Source organism: Oncorhynchus tshawytscha, linkage group LG08 (genome assembly GCF_018296145.1).
Source record: "Oncorhynchus tshawytscha isolate Ot180627B linkage group LG08, Otsh_v2.0, whole genome shotgun sequence".
Classification (NCBI taxonomy): domain Eukaryota; kingdom Metazoa; phylum Chordata; class Actinopteri; order Salmoniformes; family Salmonidae; genus Oncorhynchus; species Oncorhynchus tshawytscha.
The window spans coordinates 30,227,831-30,250,597 of NC_056436.1; the positions used below are offsets into that span (position 1 = coordinate 30,227,831).

Genomic DNA, 22,767 nt, shown 5'->3' on the forward strand with positions numbered 1-22,767 from the left:
AGGGACTGAACGTTAGCGAGTAATATACTCGTAAACGGTGGTTGGTATGCACGCTGCCTGAGTCTGACTAGGGCTCCACTCCTTCTACCTTTTCTCCGGGGGCAGACTTTTGGTGCAGCCCCAAGGATGAAGAGCTACCTCGTGAAGTTCAAACAAAGGATCCAAGTCAGGGAAGTCAAATATCTGCTCGAAATTCTGGTGAGTGACCGCCGATCTAATATCCCAAAGTTATTTCTGTCTGTAGGTAATACTACAAGAAACGTTCTGAGCAAAAAAACAAAATACTGCAAAGTTGGCTAGGAGCTAGCTAGAAACAGAGCGACCATGTCGGTTGGTGCCTTGTTCTCCGCGGTAAAACGTTATGTGTATGATATGAAATCAATCCTTTTTTGCAGAGAATTACTACTTTATATAAGATAAAGAATGTTATAAGGTGAAGCACATTAACAAATGGTTGGAACATAAGTAAATTCATGTCAAGACCTTAATAATAGCCTACATAAATACATAATTATTTTACAAATACATAATTATAAATACATAATTATTTTGATCATATTATTATTGTTTATTTACTGGTGTTATTGTTCAAGTTTGCGATTTTTAAATGTAATGTTTAAGAAAAGTCTTACTGTATTTTTATTGTATTTCACAAACAGATTGCATTGTACAGGAAAAACATTTGATTGTGTGTCCATACAACCAGGGTCCAGTCAAAAATAAAAAATATACATATATTTTTCTCACATACACTGGATAGGTGCACTCACTAGAGCCCTCAGAATACAAAACAGGTGAGCTAGAACAAAAAGTTGGGTCATAGCAAGTGTTGCTGGACTTTTACTATGGTCAAATAAGTTGCATGGGCACCTGGACAATATACAGTACAAATCTAGCACTGTAGAGAGAACCTTGCTCCCTGTCTCTGCTAAAGTGGGGTGGGAAATACTCAGTAGGGTCTCTACTAACCAAATATGATTTGTTTTGGAGGGGGACTATGTTGCACAGCCTGCTGCTGGATTTCACTCCGCCCCCTCCATAGCCCCCAATGCAATACACTGTAATAGACTGTACCAATATAGCACTGTATTGGAAAAAACGTTGATTGTGTGTCCATAAAACAAGGGTCCAGTCTAATCATTAGAGTCCCTAGAATACAAATCAGATGAGTTTGAACAACAAGCTAGGTCATAGAAAGTGTTGCTGGACTTTTACTGTGGTCGAAGGGTCCAGGGTGCCTGGACACTATATGGTTACAATATAGTCCTGCGTCATAGGATGCATTGTCATACCAAAATACCTTATAAAATTCCTTCTGGTGGACACTTTGAAGAATTGTCAATACATTGTAGTACAATTTGTTTATAAAAAAAGTCAAGAGTTTTGGTCCAAAGAAAGCACACTTTATTCATAACAAATATCACAATATTTATTTAAATTTTATTTCACCTTTATTTAACCAGGTAGGCCAGTTGAGAGCAAGTTCTCATTGTGTAGAAGGTATGGTGGGATTCTAAATGGTTAACTTGTGTTTTAAAGATTTTAGAAAGGTAGGGCAGGATGGAAATAGGTCTATAACAGTTTGGGTCTAGTGTCACCCCCTTTGAAGAGGGGGATGACTGCAGAAGCTTTCTAATCTTTGGGGATCTCAGACGATACGAGAGAGGTTGAATAGGCTAGTAATAGGGGTTACAACAATTTCGGCAGATAATTTTAGGAAGAGAAGGTCCATAGACCTGGATAGTATGACATAACTCTGCAGGCTATCTCGACAGTAGATTGCAATTCCGTCCCCTTTAGCAGTTCTGTCTTGACGGAAAATGTTGTATTTGGGGATGGAAATTTCTGAATTTTTGGTGGCCTTCCTAAGCCAGGATTCAGACACGTCTAGGACATCAGGGTTGGTGAAGTGTGCTAAAGCAGTGAATAAAGCAAACTTAGGGAGGAGGCTTCTGATGTTAACATGCATGAACCCAAGGCTTTTACGGTTGCAGGAGTCAGCAAATGAGAGCACCTGGGGACACACAGGGCATGGGTTAACCTCTAAATCCCCATAAGGCTAGGGTAAGTGGACGAGTCTGTGTCTTTTAAGTGTTTGGACCGAAACCCAAAAGTGCTCATGAGTAGAATGGACACTCTTTTTCTGACAGAAATGGTTTATGATGCAATAAATGATAGGAGTACACACCAAACAAAAACATTGTTGATCATTTAAGCTTGTAAAAATTACAAATAAATGACATATCTTATAGCAATACCTGTAATTATTCTTTGTATGATAACTATTATAGAATATATAAATAATTGTGCACATTTTCCCTCACTTTCACCCAAATTATACATTTACAAAGTATACAGGACGGGACTCTTATTCTGAAGGATTCCAAAATCCGTGACTCCAAAAGTACGTATTCTTGCCTGTGTCACAGCGGTGTAACTTGCAAGCGTATATTAAACCAAAACATCTGAGCTCTTTAGAATTTTTTTTGTATATTAACTTTAGCGATTTTGAACTCACTGTCTGCATATTTACTTGTTACTCCATTTCATTTAATATTTACGTTGTTAGTTAGTACTGGTTAAGCCTTGAACTAGGCTATTCGCTAATGCTAACGTTAGCTACATCCCCGAACATGACGAGCTACTCCTCCCCTGCTAATGAAGATGTCTGCTGGATGGAGAAAGAAGCTTTGGGTCTGAACATTGTCGTGAAAGAAGAAGAGAACAATATTACAACGAAAGGAGAGGAAGGGGTAATTACTATCACAGTGAAAGAAGAGGAAAAAGTGGCTTTCGGGATAAAAGAGGAGGAAGACTATGTTACAGTGAAAGGAGAGGATGTAGTTTTTGGAGTGAAAGAGGTGGAGGATGTTGTAGTGAAAGAAGATGATGCCGTTTTTGGAGTGAAAGAGGAGGAGATAACCGTCACAGTGATAGGAGTGGAAGAAGCTTTCAGGGTGAAAGAGGAGGAGGATGTTTCTGTGAAGGAAGAAGAGGACGTTTTTGGAATGAAAGGGGAGATTGAGGGATTAAAGGAAGAGGGGAAGACTGTCACAGTTAAAGAAGAGGATGAAGAAAAAGAGGAGACTAAATATCTGATTAACACCAGTAAGTAGGCGGACTGTCCTAAAAACAGGGGCACAAAATCTGTCTTCAGTTGTTGAACTAATGTGTGGTTTTAAAGTGGCACTTTACTTAAATTCTACACTTGAATATGTTATGTACTGGCTACAAAGAGTGAGGGCCACCAACAAAACGTTAATGGATCGAATGTGTACCATTTATATTTTCATTGTTTTGATTTTTAATGTTAAGATACCTTGAAGCATCAAAAACATATTTTTGAAATTATCTGATGTAAAATAGTTTTTGGCCTAACTGCTATCAGCCCATACAAACACATTGAATAACAGATTCACTACATGGACGTGCGGTACATTCTGTGTGATTCTGGGACAGACAACCGACCAACCAGCACAGGGTGTATTGGGCTTTCCTCATACTCTTGAGGAGGACTATAGTCTCCGGTTACAGCAGTGGCTACAGGCAGAACATCACTACCGGTTTCCACCGACATCTCTGATCGTAGCGGGTGAAGTATGGTTTCAACATCAAAAAGAAAGAAGGGCCAAGGCACTCTTCAAATAATTCATTAAAATGCCTTTATTTGTATGGCATGTTCAATGGAAACAAAGTTTTAAAACTCTGACGCATTTTGGCTGCATGGCCTTCGACAGGGTAATAAGATAAGGTAATAAGTACAATGTCATCTTTTGAACAGCTTTTTCCAATCAACCCTAATTTGAAGAAGGAGTGTTTACATATTTATTTATCAAACTTTTTATTTCACCTTTATTTAACCAGGTAGGCTAGTTGAGAACAAGTTCTCATTTACAACTGTGACCTGGCCAAGATAAAGCAAAGCAGTTTGACACATACAACACAGAGTTACACATGGAATAAACAAACATACAGTCAATAATACAGTAGAAAAAGTCTATATACAGTATGTGCAAATGCGGTAGGATAAGGGAGGTAAGGCAATATATAGGCCATGGTGGCGAAGTAATTAAAAAATAGCAATTTAACACTGGAATGGTAGATGTGCAGAAGATGAATGCGCAAGTAGAGATACTGGGGTGCAAATGAGCAAGATAAATAAGTAAATACAGTATGGGGATGAGGTAGTTGGATGGGCTATGTACAGGTGCAGTGATCTGTGAGCTGCTCTGACAGCTGGTGCTTAAAGCTAGTGAGGGAGATATGAGTCTCCAGCTTCAGTGAATTTTGCAGTTTGTTCCAGTCAAGGCAGCAGAGAACTGGAAGGAAAGGCATCCAAAGGAAGAATGGGCTTTGGGGGTGACCAGTGAGATATACCTGCTGGAGCGCGTGCTACGGGTGTGCTGCTATGGTGACCAGTGAGCTGATATAAGGTGGGGATTTACCTAGCAGAGACTTGTAGATGACTTGTAGGTGGGTTTGGCGACGACTATGAAGCGAGGGCCAGCCAACGTGAGTGTACAGGTCGCAGTGGTGGGTAGTATATGGCGCTTGGAGGCCTCGGAAGGAGTGTTGTATGGCATTGAAGCTCGTCTGGAGGTTTGTTAGCATAGTGTCCAAAGAAGGGCCAGTTGTACACAGAATGGTGTCGTCTGCTTAGAGGTGGATCAGAGAATCACCAGCAGCAAGAGCGACATCATTGATGTATACAGAGAAGAGAGTAGGCCCGAGAATTGAACCCTGTGGCACCCCCATAGAGACTGCCAGAGGTCCGAACAACAGGCCCTCCGATTTGACACACTGAACTCTATCGGAGAAGTAGTTGGTGATCCAGGCGAGGCAATCATTTGAGAAACCAAGGCTGTTGAGTCTGCCGATAAGAATGTGGTGATTGACAGAGTCGAAAGCCTTGACCAGGTCGATGAAGAGAGCTGTACAGTAATGTCTCTTATCGATGGCGGTTATGATATCGTTTAGGACCTTAAGCGTGGCTAAGGTGCATCCATGACCAGCTCTGAAACCAGATTGTATAGCTGAGAAGGTACGGTGGGATTCAAAATGGTTGGTGAACTGTTTGTTAACTTGGCTTTCGAAGACCCTAGAAAGGCAGGGTAGAATAGATATAGGTCTGTAGCAGTTTGGGTCTAGAGTGTCTCCCCCTTTGAAGAGGGGATGACCGCGGCAGCTTTCCAATCTTTAGGAATCTCAGACGATACGAAGAGAGGTTGAACAGGCTAGTAATAGGGGTTGCAGCAATTTTGGCAGATACTTTTTTAGAAAGAGCGGGTCCAGATTGTCTAGCCCGGCTGATTTGTAGGGGTCCAGATTTTGCAGCTCTTTCAGAACATCAGCTCTCTGGATTTGGGTGAAGGAGAAATGGGGAGGCTTGGGCGAGTTGCTGTGGGGGGTGCAGGGCTATTGATCGGGGTAGGGGTAGCCAGGTGGAAAGCATGGCCAGCCGTAGAAAAATGCTTATTGAAATTCTCAATTATAGTGGATTTATCAGTGGTGACAGTGTTTCCTAGCCCCAGTGCAGTGGGCAGCTGGGAGGCGGTGCTCTTATTCTCCATGGACTTTACAGTGTCCCAGAACCTTTTAGAGTTTGTGCTACAGGATGAAAATGTATGCTTGAAAAAGCTAGCCTTAGCTTTCCTAACTGCCTGTGTATATTGGTTCCTAACTTTCCTGAAAAGTTGCATATCACGGGGGCTATTCGATGCTAATACAGAACGCCACAGGATGTTTTTGTGCTGGTCAAGGGCAGTCAGGTCTGGAGAGAACCAAGGGCTATATCTGTTCCTGGTTCAATTTGTTTTGAATGGGGCATTTTTATTTAAGATTGTGAGGAAGACACTTTTAAAGAATAACCAGGCATCCTCTACTGACGGGATGAGGTCAATATCCTTCCAGGATACCCGGGCCAGGTCAATTAGAAAGGCACGCTGAAGTGTTTTAAGGAGCGTTTGACAGTGATGAGGGGTGGTCGTTTGACCGCAGGCCCATTACGGATGCTGGCAATGAGGCAGTGATCGCTGAGATCTTGGTTGAAAAGAGCAGAGGTGTATTTGGAGGGCAGGTTGGTTAGGATGATATCTCCGGATTTGGTGTTGTACCTGGTGGGTTCATCCATAATTTGTGTGAGATTGAGGGTATCAAATTTAGATTGTAGGATGGCCGGGGTGTTAAAACTTCTTAGGGCTGAGATCCCGTTAACGGGATCGATATGACAACAGCCAGTGAAAGTGCAGGGCGCCAAATTCAAACAACAGAAATCTCATAATTAAAATCAGAGCCAAGTCACAAAAAAACACAGCTATTTTTCCAGCCAAAGAGTGGAGTCACAAAAATCAGAAAGAGAGAGAATTAATCACTAACCTTTGATAATCTTCATGTTCATGACTTCATGTTACACAATACATGTTTTGTTCGATGAAGTTCATATTTATATAAAATAATCTCAGTATACGTTGGCGCGATATGTTCAGTAGTTCCAAAAACATCCGGTGATTTTGCAGAATGCCACATCAATTTACAGAAATACTCATTATAAATGTTGATGAAAATAAGTGTTATGCATGGAATTATAGATACACTTCTCCTTAATGCAACCGCTGTGTCAGATTTCAAAAAAGCTATATCGGAAAAAGCAAACCATGCAATAATCTGAGTACGGCTCTCAGAGACCCAACAAGCCAAAAAGATATCCGCCATATTGTGCAGTCAACAGAAGTCAGAAATAACATTATAAATATTCACTTACCTTTGATGATCTTCATCAGAATGCACTCCCAGGAATCCCAGTTCTACAAATGTTTGATTTGTTCGATAATGTCCATAATTTATGTCCAAATAGCTACTTTTGTTAGCGCGTTTTGTAAACAAATCCAACCTCACGAAGCGCATTCACTAGTTGCAGACGAAATGTCAAAAAGTTCCGTTACAGTTTGTAGAAACATGTCAAACGATGTATATAATCAATCTTTAGGATGTTTTTAACATAAATCTTCAATAATTTTCCAACCGGAGAATTCCTTTGTCTTCAGAAAAGCAATGGAACGAGAGCTACCTCTCACGTGAACGAGCATCACGAGCTCAAAGCATTCTGCCAGACCTCTGACTCATTCCCCTCTCATTCGCCCCACTTCACAGTAGAAGCATCAAACTAGGTTCTAAAGACTGTTGACATCTAGTGGAAGCCTTAGGAAGTGCAACATGACCAATATCCCACTGTATCTTCAATAGGGGCTGAGTTGAAAAACTACAAACCTCAGATTTCCCACTTCCTGGTTGGATTTCTTCTCTGTTTTTTTTCAGGGGGCAATACACGTATGGTGTCCAGGGCACAGCTGGGGGCAGAGGGTGGTCTATAGCAAGCGGCAACGGTGAGAGACTTGTTTCTGGAATGGTGGATTTTTAAAATGTAGAAGCTCGAATTGTTTGGGACAGACCTGGAGAGTAAGACAAAACTCTGCAGGCTATCTCTGCAATAGATTCCTCAGCCAGGATTCAGACACGGCTAGGACTTCCTGTTTGGCAGAGTGTGCTAAAAGCAGTGAATAAAACAAACTTAGGGAGGAGGCTTTTGATTGTCAACATGAATGAAACCAAGGCTTTTACGGTTACAGAAGTCAACAAATGAGAGCACCTGGGGAGTAGGAGTGGAGCTAGGCACAGCCAGGCCTGGATTAACCTCTACATCACCAGAGGAACAGAGGAGGAGTAGGATAAGGTTATTACTAAAGGCTATCAGAACTGGTCGTCTAGTATGTTCGGAACAGAGAGTAAAAGGAGACGGTTTCTGTTCGCGATAGAATAGATTCAAGGCATAATGTACAGACAAAGGAATGGTAGGATGTGAATACATTGGAGGTAAACCTAGGCATTGAGTAATGATGAGAGAGATATTGTCTCTAGAGATGTTTAAACCAGGTGATGTCACCGCATATGTGGGAGGTGTAACTAAATGGTTGGTTAAATTCTTGGTGACGGGGGCAGTATTGGGTAGCTTGGATGAATAAGGTGCCCAGAGTAAACTGCCTGCTACTCTGTCCCAGATGCTAATATATGCATATTATTATTGGATAGAAAACACTCTGAAGTTTCTAAAACTGTTTGAATGATGTCTGTGAGTATAACAGAACTCATATGGTAGGTGAAAACCTGAGACAAATCCAACCAGGAAGTGGAAAATCTGAGGTTTGTAGTTTCATTTAAGTGATTGCCTATCCAATATGCTGTGTCTATGGGGCCAGATTGCACTTCCCAAGGCTTCCAGCAGATGGCAACAGTCTTTATAAAGTTGTTTGAGGCTTCTATTGTGGAAGTGTGTCAAATAAGAGCTGTTTCAACAAGTGGACTAGGCTGAGGCCAATCAGTTGTTTACTGCGCGGTCACGCGGGCGCGCCGTTCCTTCTTTTTCCTCTGTAATGAATACGCTATTGTCCGGTTGGAATATTATTGAAGATTTATTATAAAAAGACCCTAAGGATTGATTGTAAACATCGTTTAACATGTTTCTACAAACTGTAATGGAACTCTTGACTTCCGTTTGGATTTTGCGCTCGCACATTGTTTCTTTGGAATAATGAACTAAACGCACAAACTAAAAGGAGGTATTTGGACATAAATATGGACGTAATCAAACAAAACAAACATTTCTTGTGGAAGTGGGAGTCCTGGGAGTGCATTCCGACAAAGATCAGCAAAGGTATGTGAAGATTTATAATGCTATTTATGACTTTTGTTGGCTCCACAATTTGGCGGGTAACTGTATGGCTTGCTTTTGTGGCTGAACCCTGTTCTCAGATTATTGAATATTGTGCTTTTTGTCGTAAAGCTTTTTTGAAATCTGACACAGCGGTTGCATTAAGAACAAGTTTATCTTTAATTCTATGTAAATCATGTATGATGAGTATTTGTGTTATTTGATGTGGCTCTCTGCAATTTCTCCGGATGTTTTGGAGGCATTTCTGAACATGGCGCCAATGTAAACTGAGGATTTTGGATATAAATATGAACTTGATCGAACAAAACATACATGTATTGTGTAACATTTAGTCCTGGGAGTGTCTTCTGATGAAGATCGTCAAAGGTTACTGATTAATTTTATCTATATTTCTGCTTTTTGTGACACCTCTCTTTGGTTGGAAAATGGCTGAATGCTTTCTGTGACTAGTTGCTGACCTAACATGATGATTTGTTCTGCTTTCGCTGAAAAGCCTTTTTGAAATCGGACACTGTGGTTGGATTAACGAGAAGTGTATCTTTAAAATGGTGTAAAATACTTGTATGGTTGAGGAATTTTAATCATGAGATTTCTGTTGTTTTGAATTTGGCGCCCTGCAATTTCACTGGCTGTTGGCGAGGTGGGACGCTTGCGTCCCGAACGATCCCAGAAAGATTAAGGCATATTGAGCAGGGTAGAGGCTCTACAGTGAAATAAGACAATAATCACTAACCAGGACAGTAATGGACAATGCATATTGATATTAGGGAGAGGCATGCGTAGCCGAGTGATCACAGGGGTCCAGTGAGTGGTTGGGCTGGCGACACGGCGATTCAGACAGCTAGCAGGCCGGGGCTAGCAAGCTAGCACAAGGGTCTTAGAGGGACGTCTCGATGGAGGAAAGTCTGTTTTAGCCTCCGCGTGCGGTGATGTCGATAGACCAGTCGTGATGGATTAGTAGGATTCTGAGTTGCAGAGGGGTCCAAGTCCAATTGGCAAAATAGGTATAATGGCCCAAGATATTGTCTGATGGATCTATTCAGCTAACAGTCCAATATGCTCTAGATGGGCATTCAGGGGACGTTGTGATGTAGGGGACAGTTGAGTACCCCCTCGAGCAGATTACGTCATAGTCCAGTCGTGAAGGATCGGCGGGGTTCTGTGCCCCATACTGGCAGTAGAAGGGGTCCGAGTATTGTAGCCCAGGAGTGGCTGATGGGCCTCTTCAGCTAGCTGGGTGAATGGGCCTAGCATGGGCTAGCTCCAGGCTAATTGGTGCTTGCTTCGGGACAGATGTTAGCCAGGAGTAGTCACTCGGATAGCAGCTAGCTAGCTGCGATGATCCAGGTGAAAAGGTCCAGAGCTTGCTGTAGGAATTCGGGGATATGGAGAGAAATTAGGTCCAGTATGCTCTGGTTTGTGTCGCGTTGTACAAACTGGTGAGAGCTTTCCGAGTTAAAGGTTAGCTGATGACCGCTAGCAGTGGTTAGCTGAGTACCAACTAGTAGCTAGTGAGCTGGCTAGCTTCTGTTTGGGGATTCCGGTTCCGAGTTAAATAAAAATACTTTAGAAAAAACAGATCCACACCACATTGGGTGAGGCGGGTTGCAGGAGAGTATTTTGAAGTTTGGAAAAATATATAAAAAGATATATACATGGGACACGACAAGACGAAGGACAAAGACGTCTGACAAGACGAAGGTGTGTTGTCCAATAAAAAATATATACATATATTTAAAAAAAAAAATCAAAGATGGCATCTTGTCAGCCACTTTGATGTCATAATGCTTTGAAATAATGAGCAGATTCATCTTTGTACATTTATCTAGCATCTCCCATGTAGGGTTCTCTACAAATGCATCCAACTTGAAGTCCATGGCTTTATTGATTTTTATTAGCCTGTGTGTTTATGCAACTTTCAAAATGATTCCACCAGTCTCGTAACAGCTCAAGGTGGATGTCAGTGACAAACAATCCAATAGTGTATTTTGAACACATATCTGGGCACAGCAGAGCTTCAGAGTAGGTGACTAGAGCGACTACCATACTCATGGGAAACAAGACCTCAGACGAGCCCCATTTTGTTACAAGCAAGCAAGAAAAAACTAACCTGTCACTCAAACAGAAGGGGGAACTAACAGTCACTGACCAACAACCAAAATGAAACAGGTGGGGTTTTAGGAGGGGTTCAGAAAGACAGTCTTGGGGGGTGTCCACTGAAAGTTGACTAGAAATAACAACTGGAACCTAAAAGACACCCACCATGAGCGCCCACTAAATTTGCCCAAGAACAGGCAAACAAAACTTAAAAGCACACCAAACTTAGACAGGAAGCAAACCACAAAGGTGGCAAAAACTGAAATTGGAAAGATTAGATGAAGGATTGTTTGTCTAGAGTTCAAAATAGGGCGCATCAACTAAAGTTGTTCAACCTCCGCATCTATCTGGAACACTGGGCCAGCCACTCTTAAATAGCACCTGGGCCAGCACAGGTGAAACACCTTACCACTAATGAGACGGCAACCAGTACAGGTGTGACACCAATCGGTGCGCACCCTGTGCTAAAGAGCAACCTCAAAACATAAATGGGATAACCAAAACCTGTAACACTTTGCAGTTGCAACATCACAAGCCCATAAAAAAATGCACGTTTACATAGATGTTAATTTGTCATGCTGCAAAATCTCTGTAAATGTTTTTTTTAAATACATAGCCACTGGTGATGCCATAGAACAGGGGTAGGCAACTAGATTTAGCCACAGGCCGATTTAAAAAAAATCTATTTTTTTTCCCCCTCCAAGCCGATGGTCATGGGGCCAGAACATAATTATACTGTACAAAAATATAAACGCAACATGCAACAATTTCAAATCACTCGCTGGCCAGTTTTGACTCAGAGTTTTCCAACCGATACCACCTTGAATAGCAGCATTTGGTGTGTATTTACCCACACAAAGTTAAAATCGGCAAGCATGGTTAAAAACAGAATTAAGTATAATTTCTGTGCCCCATACTGCTGCAGCATAAGTAATAATAGGTAGTACTAATGAATCAAACAGTTTTGTAAAACATTTAAAAAGATAGGCCACCCATGTCTTTACACTTTGTAATGATGGCACCAAGGGCACGATTTGCATGCTTAGCTACAGTGTTGGCGAACTACTCTGAAAATATAGCTTACCAAGCTACCAATTATTTCACACTGGAAGAAGTTAAGCTACGCTAAAGCTATCCTTAATAAAAAATATAGTTTACTTAACTAAAGTCACTTTGAAAAGTGTATCACTACATTCAAATTACTTCGTGATAAATTATATCTAAATCTGAACTGTCAGACTACAAATTGCAAGAACACATCTGGAATCAGATGTTAACAGAATGTATAATTTAGCCCAGTGGTTTCCAACCTTTTTCTGTCACTTTACCACCAACTGAATTTTGCCCTGCCAGGAGTGCCCCTGAAGTACCCCCTCATGTGCATTTTAACAGTAGGCCAATGGTCTCATGAGTTCTCAAGTACCCCAAATTATTTGTTACTTTTATTTTCTATTTACTAAAAACTGCATTGTTGGTTAAGGGCTTGTAAGTAAGCATGTGACAAATAACGATTTGATTTGGTCCTAGTACCCCTGCTTGGGAACCACTGATTTAGCCTATTAAACACAAACTATGTTTCAAGTGAGAATTAGGTAAGTCTGATGGCAAAAAAAGAATATTTGACTCATATTTTATTTGAGCAAAAGAAGTATTGACTTGCGCCAGTATTTATCTACACTGCTACATGGCAAAACGTATATAACTACTCAAGACTTCTAGGGATGGGCACGGTTATTTGAATATTTAAAAAAATGCTTTGTCAAAAATTTAATTAAAATATCTATGTGACATCGCTACATAGACCATTTCGTACAGTTGTATGACCAATGTTATGAGTGCGCCCCATTAAAAAAGACTCACTGAACAATAAACGCAACATGTAACAATTTAAGATATCACTCAGTTACATTTCATAAGAAAATCAGTCAATTTAAATAAAATCATTAGGCCCTAATCTAACCCTAACAGGACACTTCATAAATGCGGGTGCATGTTCACCACCACAATTGCAGCATTTAGGTGCATGTTCACCACCACAATTGCAGCATTTAGGTGCATGTTCACCACCACAATTGCAGCATTGAGGCTCAGCTGGCATATAATACTCCTCCTGTCTACATACACATGACCAAATAATTTACATTTATTTCACTCCATGGGAATCTCATATACCCAAATACACGTGAGACTCCAACTACCATGCTGGTCAGTCGTTGTGCACCAACCACTTGATCAGTGTCGCCTCAGTGTCTTTAGATATTTTTGTCAGATGTTACTATGGAATACAGAAGTATAATTACAATAATTTCATCAGTGTCAAAGGCTTTTATTGACAATTACATTAAGTTGATGCAAAGAGTCAATATTTGCAGACCCTTCTTTTTCCAGACCTGTGCAATCCGCCCTGGCATGCTGTCAGTTAATTTCTGGGCCACATCCTGACTGATGGCCGCCCACTCTTGCATAATCAATGCTTGGAGTTTGTCAGAATTTGTGGGTTTTTGTTTGTCCACCTGCCTCTTGAGGATTGACCACAAGTTCTCAATGGGATTAATGTCTGGGGAGTATCCTGGCCATGGACCCAAAATATCAATGTTTTATTCCCCGCGCCACTTAGTTATCACTTTTGCCTTATGGCAAGCTGCTCCATCATGATGGAAAAGGCATTGTTCGTCACCAAACGGTTCCTGTATGGTTGAGAGAAGTTGCTCTCGGAGGATGTGTTGGTACCATTCTTTATTAATGGCTGTGTTCTTAGGCAAAATTGTGAGTGAGCCCACTCCCTTGGCTGAGAAGCAACCCCACAAATGAATGGTCTCAGGATGCTTTACTGTTGGCATGAAACAGGATTGATGGTAGCACTCACCTTGTCTTCTCCGGACAAGCTTTTTTTCCGGATGCCCAAACAATCGGAAAGGGGATTCATCAGAGAAAATGATTATACCCCAGTCCTTAGCAGTCCAATCCCTGTACCTTTTGCAGAATAGCAGTCTGTCACTGATGTTTTTCCTGAAGAGAAGTGGTGTCCTTGCTGCCCTTCTTGACACCATGCCATCCTCCAAAAGACTTTGCCTCACTGTGCATGCAAATGGACTCACACCTGCCTGCTGCCATTCCTGAGCAAGCTCTGTACAGGTGGTGCCCTGATCCCGCAGCTGAATCAACTTTAGGAGACGGTCCTGGCGCTTGCTGGCCTTTCTTGGGTGCCCTGAAGCCTTCTTCACAAGAATTGAACCGCTCTCCTTGAAGTTCTTGATGATCTGATAAATGGTTGATTTAGTTGAAATCTTACTGGCAGCAATATCCTTGCCTGTGAAGCCCTTTTTGTGCAAAGCAATGATGACGGCATGTGTTTCCTCGTAGGTAACCATGGTTGACAGAGGAAGAACAATGATTCCAATCACCACCCTCCTTTTGAAGCTTCCAGTCTGTTAGTCAAACTCAATCAGCATGACAGAGTGATCTCCAGCCTTGTCCTCGTCAACACTCACACCTGTGTTAACGAGAGAATCACTGACATGATGTCAGCTGGTCCTTTTGTGGCAGGGCTGAAATGCAGTGGAAATGTTTTTTGGGGGATTCAGTTCATTTGCATGACACTGAGGGACTTTGCAATTCATCTGATCATTCTTCATAACATTCTGGAGTATATGCAAATTGCCATCATACAAACTGAGGCAGCAGACTGAAAATTTATATTTGTCATTCTCAAAACTTTTGGCCACGACTGTACACGATTCCATATGTGTTATTACATTGTTCTGATGTCTTTGCTATTATTCTACAATGTAGAAAATAGTAAAAATAAAGAAAAACCTATGAGTGTTCTAAAACTTTTGACCTTTTAGAGTATAACAACAAATATTCCCATTCAAGTCAACATTCTCTGTGTGGACCAGCAATCATCTTTGTGGTACCATTTCAAAGTTGACGTTTAAATTGTATTGTCAGCCAAAATATGACACCCACCCTGTATTCAAGAGCATGTTGTCTCAACCGATGGCGGGCACAACACAACCTCAGATGATGTAAAATAGATTCTATGCTAAAACATGCAAGTTTACGCAATTGGGGGAAAAAATGTTTTAATACAAATGATCAAATAGTTTGACAGCATTGTTTGTAAGATTTTAAAATTGTAGCAATCTCAACCGTTTATCTTTTCCAGTGAAAAAGACGTAGATGTCTCATGGTAAGCCAAATAGGGCAACGTTGACCACCTTTTATTTCTTGAATGTTTTGGAATTCAGGTCCACAAAGTCACTTTCTGAGCAATTCTACAATGGGCAAATATGTATGGAGGGTTTCGTTCAAATCAAAAGGGGTGCTATCAAAAAGTGAATTCAAATGGATTTAATCCTACCCTGCTTGCAGGTAGGGTGCACACACGTTTTGGGATATATATTGCGCAGCATTTATAAATGAAGCCCCAGGACATTTTAGCCAAAAACCTGGTTGCGTCTGCCAGGAGGCTGAAAATTGTCCAGAAGTGGATCTTCCAGCAAGACGACAACCCCAAGCAAAGATCAAAATCCACAAAGAAGTTGTTAATTGACCACTAAGTCAACATTTTACAATGGTCTTCTCAGACACTGGACTTGAACCCAATTGAAAGGATGTTGAAAGTTCTAAGATTCCTACCAATCTCATGCAGATTCTGTGGGAAAACACACGAGAGAAATAAAAAGAAATGTCTAGCTTTTGGAAAGCAGTGTAAAAAGTGTGGGAAGGACAATCATTCTGTTGCAAAGTGCATGTCAAAGCAAGGGAAAGGAAAATCAGTGGATAAAGTGGCTGAGACAGACGAGAAATACAAGGAAATTCTGAGTGTTACTGCAGAGTGTGTAAACATTGTAAAATACACAACAGACGAGACCTAGTCAGTTTTTTTCAGCAATGCTCATTGGCAAACAACGAGTGAGATTTCAGTTAGATTGTGGAGCAAGCTGTAATATTATCCTGATAAATCTTCTTAACCCGGTCACTCAAATTTGAGAAAACAAAACAAGTCTTAGTGATGTACAACAAGATCACACTAGAGCCACTGGGCAAATGCAAGATTAAACTGACAAACAGAGCCAATACTAGGCAGTAAAGCAGTTCAGGCCATGAACCTAGTGAAAGTGCAGTTTGAGAACAGTCTTGCTGTGGATAGCATTGAAACAGAGGGTCATTGGACTATGGAGAACATAAAAGAGAATATTCTGATCTCTTCACAGGAGAATCTACAAGTTTGAGATTGACCACAAGGTGGAGTCAGTGAAACTACCTAAAGGAAGAATAGTTCCAGTCACAATGATGAAGAGTTGCGCAGCCTTCAAGGCAGAAGGATTATTACACTGGTGGAGAAAAGCACAGACTGGATAAGCAGCCTTGTGATTATACAATTGTAAACTGAGAATGTGTGTAGACTGCAGACCACTAAAGATACGTCACTTTCCTCTACCAACAGTAGATGTCATCTTACTGGACCTATCAAAAGCAAGAGTATTCAGTGTGTGACTTCAAGAATGGTTTCTGGAATGTACAGCTAGAAGAAGAGTCAAGCTATCTGACTACATTCTCTACACTGTGGGAGATACAAATGAATGATGGAAGATGCCAATGGGGATTATCCCAGCAACCTGAAATGTTCCTAAGGAAATTGAGCGAAGCATTGGAGGGTTTACCCGGAAAACACGTCATGGCAGATTATATTTTGATTTCGGGAGAGGGTGATATGCTGGAGATGGCGAAAAGCGATGTCATACACTACTACTCGTTTCAAGATGAACTGAGTGTTCAAGATGGAATCCTATTCAGAGGAGAAAGAGCAGTTATCCCAGACCCTCTGAGGTGAAATAACTAACTGGATTCACTCTTCTCACATTGGGATTGAAAGATTTCTCAGGAGGTCAAGAGAATGTGTATACTGGCAAGACATGAACAAACGGGTTAAGACATTAATAGAAAAGTGTTACATCTGCAGGTCTATGGATGCAAAACAACAAAAGGAGACACTTTGTCCACATCTGTAAACAGCCCATCTATCTACCTACCTCATCCCCATACAGTATTTATTTATTTATCTTGCTCCTTTGCAACCCAGTATCTCTACTTGCACATTTATCTTCTGCACATCTACCATTCCAGTGTTTAATTGCTATATTGTAATTACTTCGCCACCATGGCCTATTTATTGCCTTAACTTACCTCATTTGCACTCACTATATATAGACTTTTTGTTTTCTTTGTTCTACTGTATTATTAACTGTATGTTTAGTTATTCCATGTGTAACTCTGTGTTGTTGTATTGTGTCGAATTGCTATGCTTTATCTTGGCCAGGTCGCAGTTGCAAATGAGAACTTGTTCTCAACTAGCCTACCTGGTTAAATAAAGGTGAGAAAAAGAAGAAAAAAAACATGAGCTCCCTAGCCGATCATGGAAAAGGGTAGGCACAGACCTGTTTACCTTTGACAACCGAGATGATCTGATTACAGTGGATTATTTTTCCTACTTATGGGAAATTGACTACAGTACCTACCTGACAAAGTCCACTACTGTGATCCGCAAGCTTAAATCACACTTTGCAAGGCAAGGGATACCAAACGTCTGTTTCTCTGATAATGGACCTCAGTATTCCCTCAAAGTAATGGGAAAGCAGCGTCCGCCGTTAACACGTCAAAACATCTGATGCTGAAAGCCAAAACAGCAGGCAAAGACCCTTACCTGGCTTCACTGGACCATCGCAATACCCCTTCGCAAGGACTGAACGCGAGCCCAGCTCAAAGACTGCCGAGTAGGAGAACCAGAACCCTTCTACCCATAAGGGACAGTCTTCTACAACCAGAGATAAAAACAAACAAGACAAGGTCTGATACAAAACCCCCAAAAAACAAGCAACCTACTATGACAGAAATGCTAAGGACATGGGAACATTGGATTTGAACACTTTCTCCTTCTCTTTACATGTTGCGTTTTATAATTTTGTCCAGTATATTCTTTTTCCGTATTAATTGATATTGGGCAATTCTGACAGTTTTGAGACACTGTAGTTGTGTGATTGTTGTTATGGTCAGATTTCACACAAATAAGAGAAAGGATGTAACAACAGTATTGCTATGTGTTGCAGTGTGGACACTAATGTGAGCAGTAGATGGGGGGTCTTTACTTGGCTCATTGCTCTCTAGCGACTCCTTGTGGTATGCCAGGCGCCTGCAGGCTTACCTCGGTCGTCAGGTGTTTCCTCTGACACAGTGGTGCGGCTGGCTTTCTGGTTAAGTGGGCAGGTGTTAAGGACGCATGACTCGACCTTCGCCTCCCGAGCCCATTGGGGAGTTGCATTGATGAGACAAGATCGAAGTTGGGGATGAAAGGGGGTGTGCGTCCTCCGAAACGCAATCCAACCAAGCCGCACTGCTTCTTGACACAATGCCCACTTAACCCAGAAGCCAGCCACACCAATGTGTCAGTGGAAACGCCGTACACCTGGTAACCGTGTCAGCATACACTGCGCCCGGCCCGCCACAGGAGTTGCTAGTGCGCAATGGGACAAGGACACCTCTGCCAGCCAAACCCTACCTAACCCGGATGACGTTGGGCCAATTGTGCGCCGCCCCATGGGTCTCCCGGTTGCAGCTGGCTGCGAGAGAGCCTGGACTCGAACCCAGAATCTTTAGCGGCACAGCTAGCACTGCGATGTAGTGCCTTCGACCACTGCGCCACTCAGGAGGCCTCGCTTTGAAAGTATCTGCCTGTCCCTGTTTCGCTGTCGGCTGCTGTGTGAGCCAGCCACTTTCACTCCCTCCCACTGTGGGAACAGAGAAATGGAATGATACAGATTAGTAAACAGCAATATCAGGATGAAGCTCTACATTATTTGTTTTGTAGAATTTCAATGGTGTTATAAGGTCCTTTAGGTGTTTTGTTATTAGATAAGAAAGACTGATCCAATTAAAATAGTTTTGATACCATATCGTATAGCCTATCATAACAACCAACTCATGTCTAATGTCATAACATTTGGTTGTGATCTTGCATTTACGTATCTTTTCAATCAATTAAGAGGACAGAATGAAGACAACGAATCCACATTTTGATTTGGATGAAATATTTTAAAAACTGGATTAAACCTCATAGAAGTGTTATTATCATGTGACGTTTTCATTCAGGTCTCTCTGTTTAACTAAATGCTGTTTGTCTTTGGCAGGACAGAGACCAGACTCTTGCTCTGACAGCGGGAAGAATCCTTCAGGGGAAACAGAACAAGAGAAGCCCAAACCAGCAAGACCACATCACTGCTCCCACTGCGGAAAGGGTTTTAGGTGGTTAGGGAAGCTGAAAGACCACGAAAGAATCCACACTGGAGAGAAGCCTTACCATTGCTCTCAGTGTGAAAAAAGTTTTATCCGGTTATGGGACAGGAATATGCATGAGAGGACACACACAGGAGAGAAGCCTTACCAATGCTCAAAATGTGTAAAACGTTTTGCTCAGTTGAGGGGCCTGAAAATGCATGAAAGGATACATACAGGGGAGAAGCCTTATCACTGCTCTCAGTGCGAAAATAGATTTTTTTCATCAGCGGGCCTGAAAAAACATGAGTGGACACACACAGGAACAAAACCTTACCTCTGCTCCCAGTGTGGAAAAGATTTTATCCACGCAGGTCAACTGAAAGATCATGAGAAAATACACACAGGAGAAAAGCTGTACCACTGCTCTCAATGTGGAAAGAGATTCATCAATGTATGGAACCTGAAAAAGCACGCAATCATACATACAGGAGAGAAGCCCTACCACTGCTCCCAGTGTGAAAAGAGTTATACCCAATCAGGGGACCTTAAATCACATGAGAGGACACACACAGGAGAAAGGCCATACCACTGTTCTCAGTGTGGTAAGAGCTTTACCCGGTTAAGGCAACTCAAAGAACACAAGAATAAACACACAGGGGAGAAGCCACACCACTGTGTTCAATGTGGAAAGACTTTTACCCGATTAGGGCAACTGAAAGAACATAAAATGATACATACAGGAGACAAGCCTTTCCAATGCTCCCAGTGTGGAAAAAGTTTCATCCAGTTAAAGACCCTGAAAAATCATGAGAGAACACACACCGGAGAGAAGCCTTACCACTGCTCCCAATGTGGAAAGAGTTTTACTAAATTAGGGAACCTGAAAGTACATAAGAGAATACACACAGGAGAGAAGCCATTCCAATGCTCTCAGTGTGGAAAGAGTTTCATCCAGTTAGGGGACCTGAAAAGGCATAAAATAATACACAAAAGATAATGCTTACCTCTTCTCCGAGTGTTGAAATTGATATTTCACATCACACAGACTTAAAGTGAATCTAAGAACAGATCCAGGGGGAGCACGTGATGCCGCGGAGCTGAGCAGACGTTGACAAACCGAGCTCTTCAAAGTTATTCTATTTTTACATAAATAACAACATTGAAACAATATTCTAACATTGGCTGATAAATTGTCAAGTACCTTCCCAAAGAGCCATGGACCTCCGACCGAGAGGCAAGAAGGACAACCAAAACGTTGTTGATTCCCAAGATAACGATAACGCTACAGCTAGCAAGATTAGCATTAGCCCTCATAGCTCAGACGACAGTTCCAGACTGTTGCTCTCAGCAGCCTCTTGCGAGCCTGCCGACATGCTGGCTACTCTCCTCCGGGAAATGCAGGATGGTAACAAAGGTCTTTCTATGAAAATTGATAAGAAATAGGCTGAACACCATTCTTCCATTGACAACCTGAAATCCTCCATGAATGATCTCCTTTTGAGAACGACTGAGGCAGAGTTGCGCATTAGCACAGTTGAAGATACCATCGTTCGACATGACCAGGTCTTGATACAACTGCAAAAGGACAATGCCTACCTCAAAAACAAGGTAGATCAGATGGAGAACCAGAGTAGACGTAGTAATATCCGTGTGGTGGGATTGAAAGAGGACAGCGAGGGCCGTGACCCGGTCCGTTTCTTCACTCAAGGGATCCCGGAGGTCCTAGGCATAATCAACTTCACCAAGCCTCTGGAAATCGAACGCGCCAACAGAACATCAGCGCCGAAACCCCGGCCAGATGAGCCCCCACGAGCCGTCCTGATCAGGTTGCTCCGTTTCCAAGACCGAGAGTAGATACTGCAACTCGAAAGAGCCAAAGGGTACATCACCATCGATGGAAAGAGGGTCAGCCTTTTCCCGGAAATGAGCGCGGACCTCGCCAGACGTCGCAAGCAGTTCAGACCTGCCGCCAAAGCACTGAAGGAGAAGAGGGGGATAAAATGCAGTCTGTTTGTTTTCTCTTATCCAGACTGAACTGCTGATATCTTCCAGTCACTATAATTGATTTGTACATTTTCAACTAACCGTATCTTTCAGGGGTGAGTTCTATTACATTTACAGGAGAGTATATTTTGTTTTAGTCCATATCCACTGGGCGAAGCAAATGAGTGGGCTTAGGCCCACTGCTTTCCCCCTTATTTATGTTCATCTTTCGAAAAGAGACTCAAGCAGCCCTTACCGTGGGCAGTAAATATTCAGCCATAAATATCTATTCACAACGTTTGTTTTCAACTTAGAGAGCTCACTGGTTTTAGTTTACGCCAAGGTTTAGCTAGTAAGAGCAAGATGGAAAGCAAGCAGCAACATATCTCTACAAGTGTATTCATGTTTGATTGTTGTTTTGACAATCGGGGTGGGTGGGATTTTTATTATTTTATTTTTCTTCCTTTTTTCTATGTTTATTGTTTCCTTCCTAAAGAGACACACAGGTCACTTCTGTGTTCAAACCAAAGTTGAAACATTTCCTAATTATCTACATATGATAGATTTCCATTCAGTTACATATTTGAAACCCAACCTATGCTTAATCCACTAAAATATGTAACATTCAACGTAAAAGGTCTTAACAGCCAGATTAAAAGGAAAAGAGTCTATACATACCTTAATTAAAGGCTGACATTGTGTTTTTACAAGAAACACATCTTACAGTCAGTGAACACAAGAAATTGAAGAGGGAATGGGTAGGACAAGTTTTTACTTCCTCTTTTAACTCCAAAGCAAGAGGAACTGCAATTTTGATAAGTAGACACATCCCCTTCTGCGTCAACAACACCATCTCTGATCCCTCTGGCAGGTTTGTTTTGGTGCAGGGGCATATGTTTTCAGAGTCTTGGACCCTATTGAATATTTATGCTCCTAACTTCGATGACCATATGTTTATTCAGAATGTCTTCCTTCAGGTTGCTCAAGCACCACCAGGATGGCTACTGGTTGGAGGAAATTTTTATTTTTGTTTAGATACAGTTCTTGATAGGTCCTTTGATAAACCCTCACTTCTTACCATAGCCGGCAAGCTCACCATGTCATTCATGAAAAATCTCAATTTACTAGATATCTGGAGACAGTTGCACCCACAGGATAGGGACTACTCTTGATTCACACCAACACAAGACACACACACGCATAGATTACTTTTTACTTTCGACACAACTGTTTCATAGAGTGTTAGATGTCAAGTATCTCCCCAGATTGCTTAGTGACCATTCTCCTCTAGTATTATCAATCTCCATTCCTACCAAGGTAAATGGAGCATATAGATGGAGACTAAATTCTACACTCCTAAAGCAACCTGAATTTTGTGCATTCATCAAAGAGCAGATCAATATTTTTACTTTGACAAACAAACCCTCCGCTCCTGACAGTTTCATTCTTTGGGACACATTGAAGGCCTATCTGAGGGGACAGATCATTTCTTATACTAAAGGGCTGAAGAGAAAACACGGTGCGGAACTGAGTGCCCTTGAATCTGAAATCTCAGAGCTAGAGAAAACCTACCAAAGAGGCCCGACTAAAGATCTATACAGGCTTTTGGTAAATAAAAAACGTATATAATATTCTGAACACATATCAAGCTGAGAGGGCTATCACTAAATCAAAACAGCATTATT

At 41.7% G+C, this 22,767-nt stretch overlaps 1 protein-coding gene across 1 annotated transcript; it reads left to right on the forward strand.

Annotated features, from left to right (window-relative positions):
- The first annotated feature begins 2,418 nt into the window (after window positions 1–2,418).
- On the forward strand, window positions 2,419–22,039 carry LOC112256664 (zinc finger protein OZF). Its single transcript, XM_024430067.2, has 2 exons — window positions 2,419–3,108; window positions 19,012–22,039. Exons 1-2 carry the CDS (start codon window positions 2,607–2,609, stop codon window positions 20,094–20,096), a joined length of 1,587 nt encoding a protein of 528 aa, XP_024285835.1. The 5' UTR covers window positions 2,419–2,606; the 3' UTR covers window positions 20,097–22,039.
- Window positions 22,040–22,767: the final 728 nt, after the last annotated feature.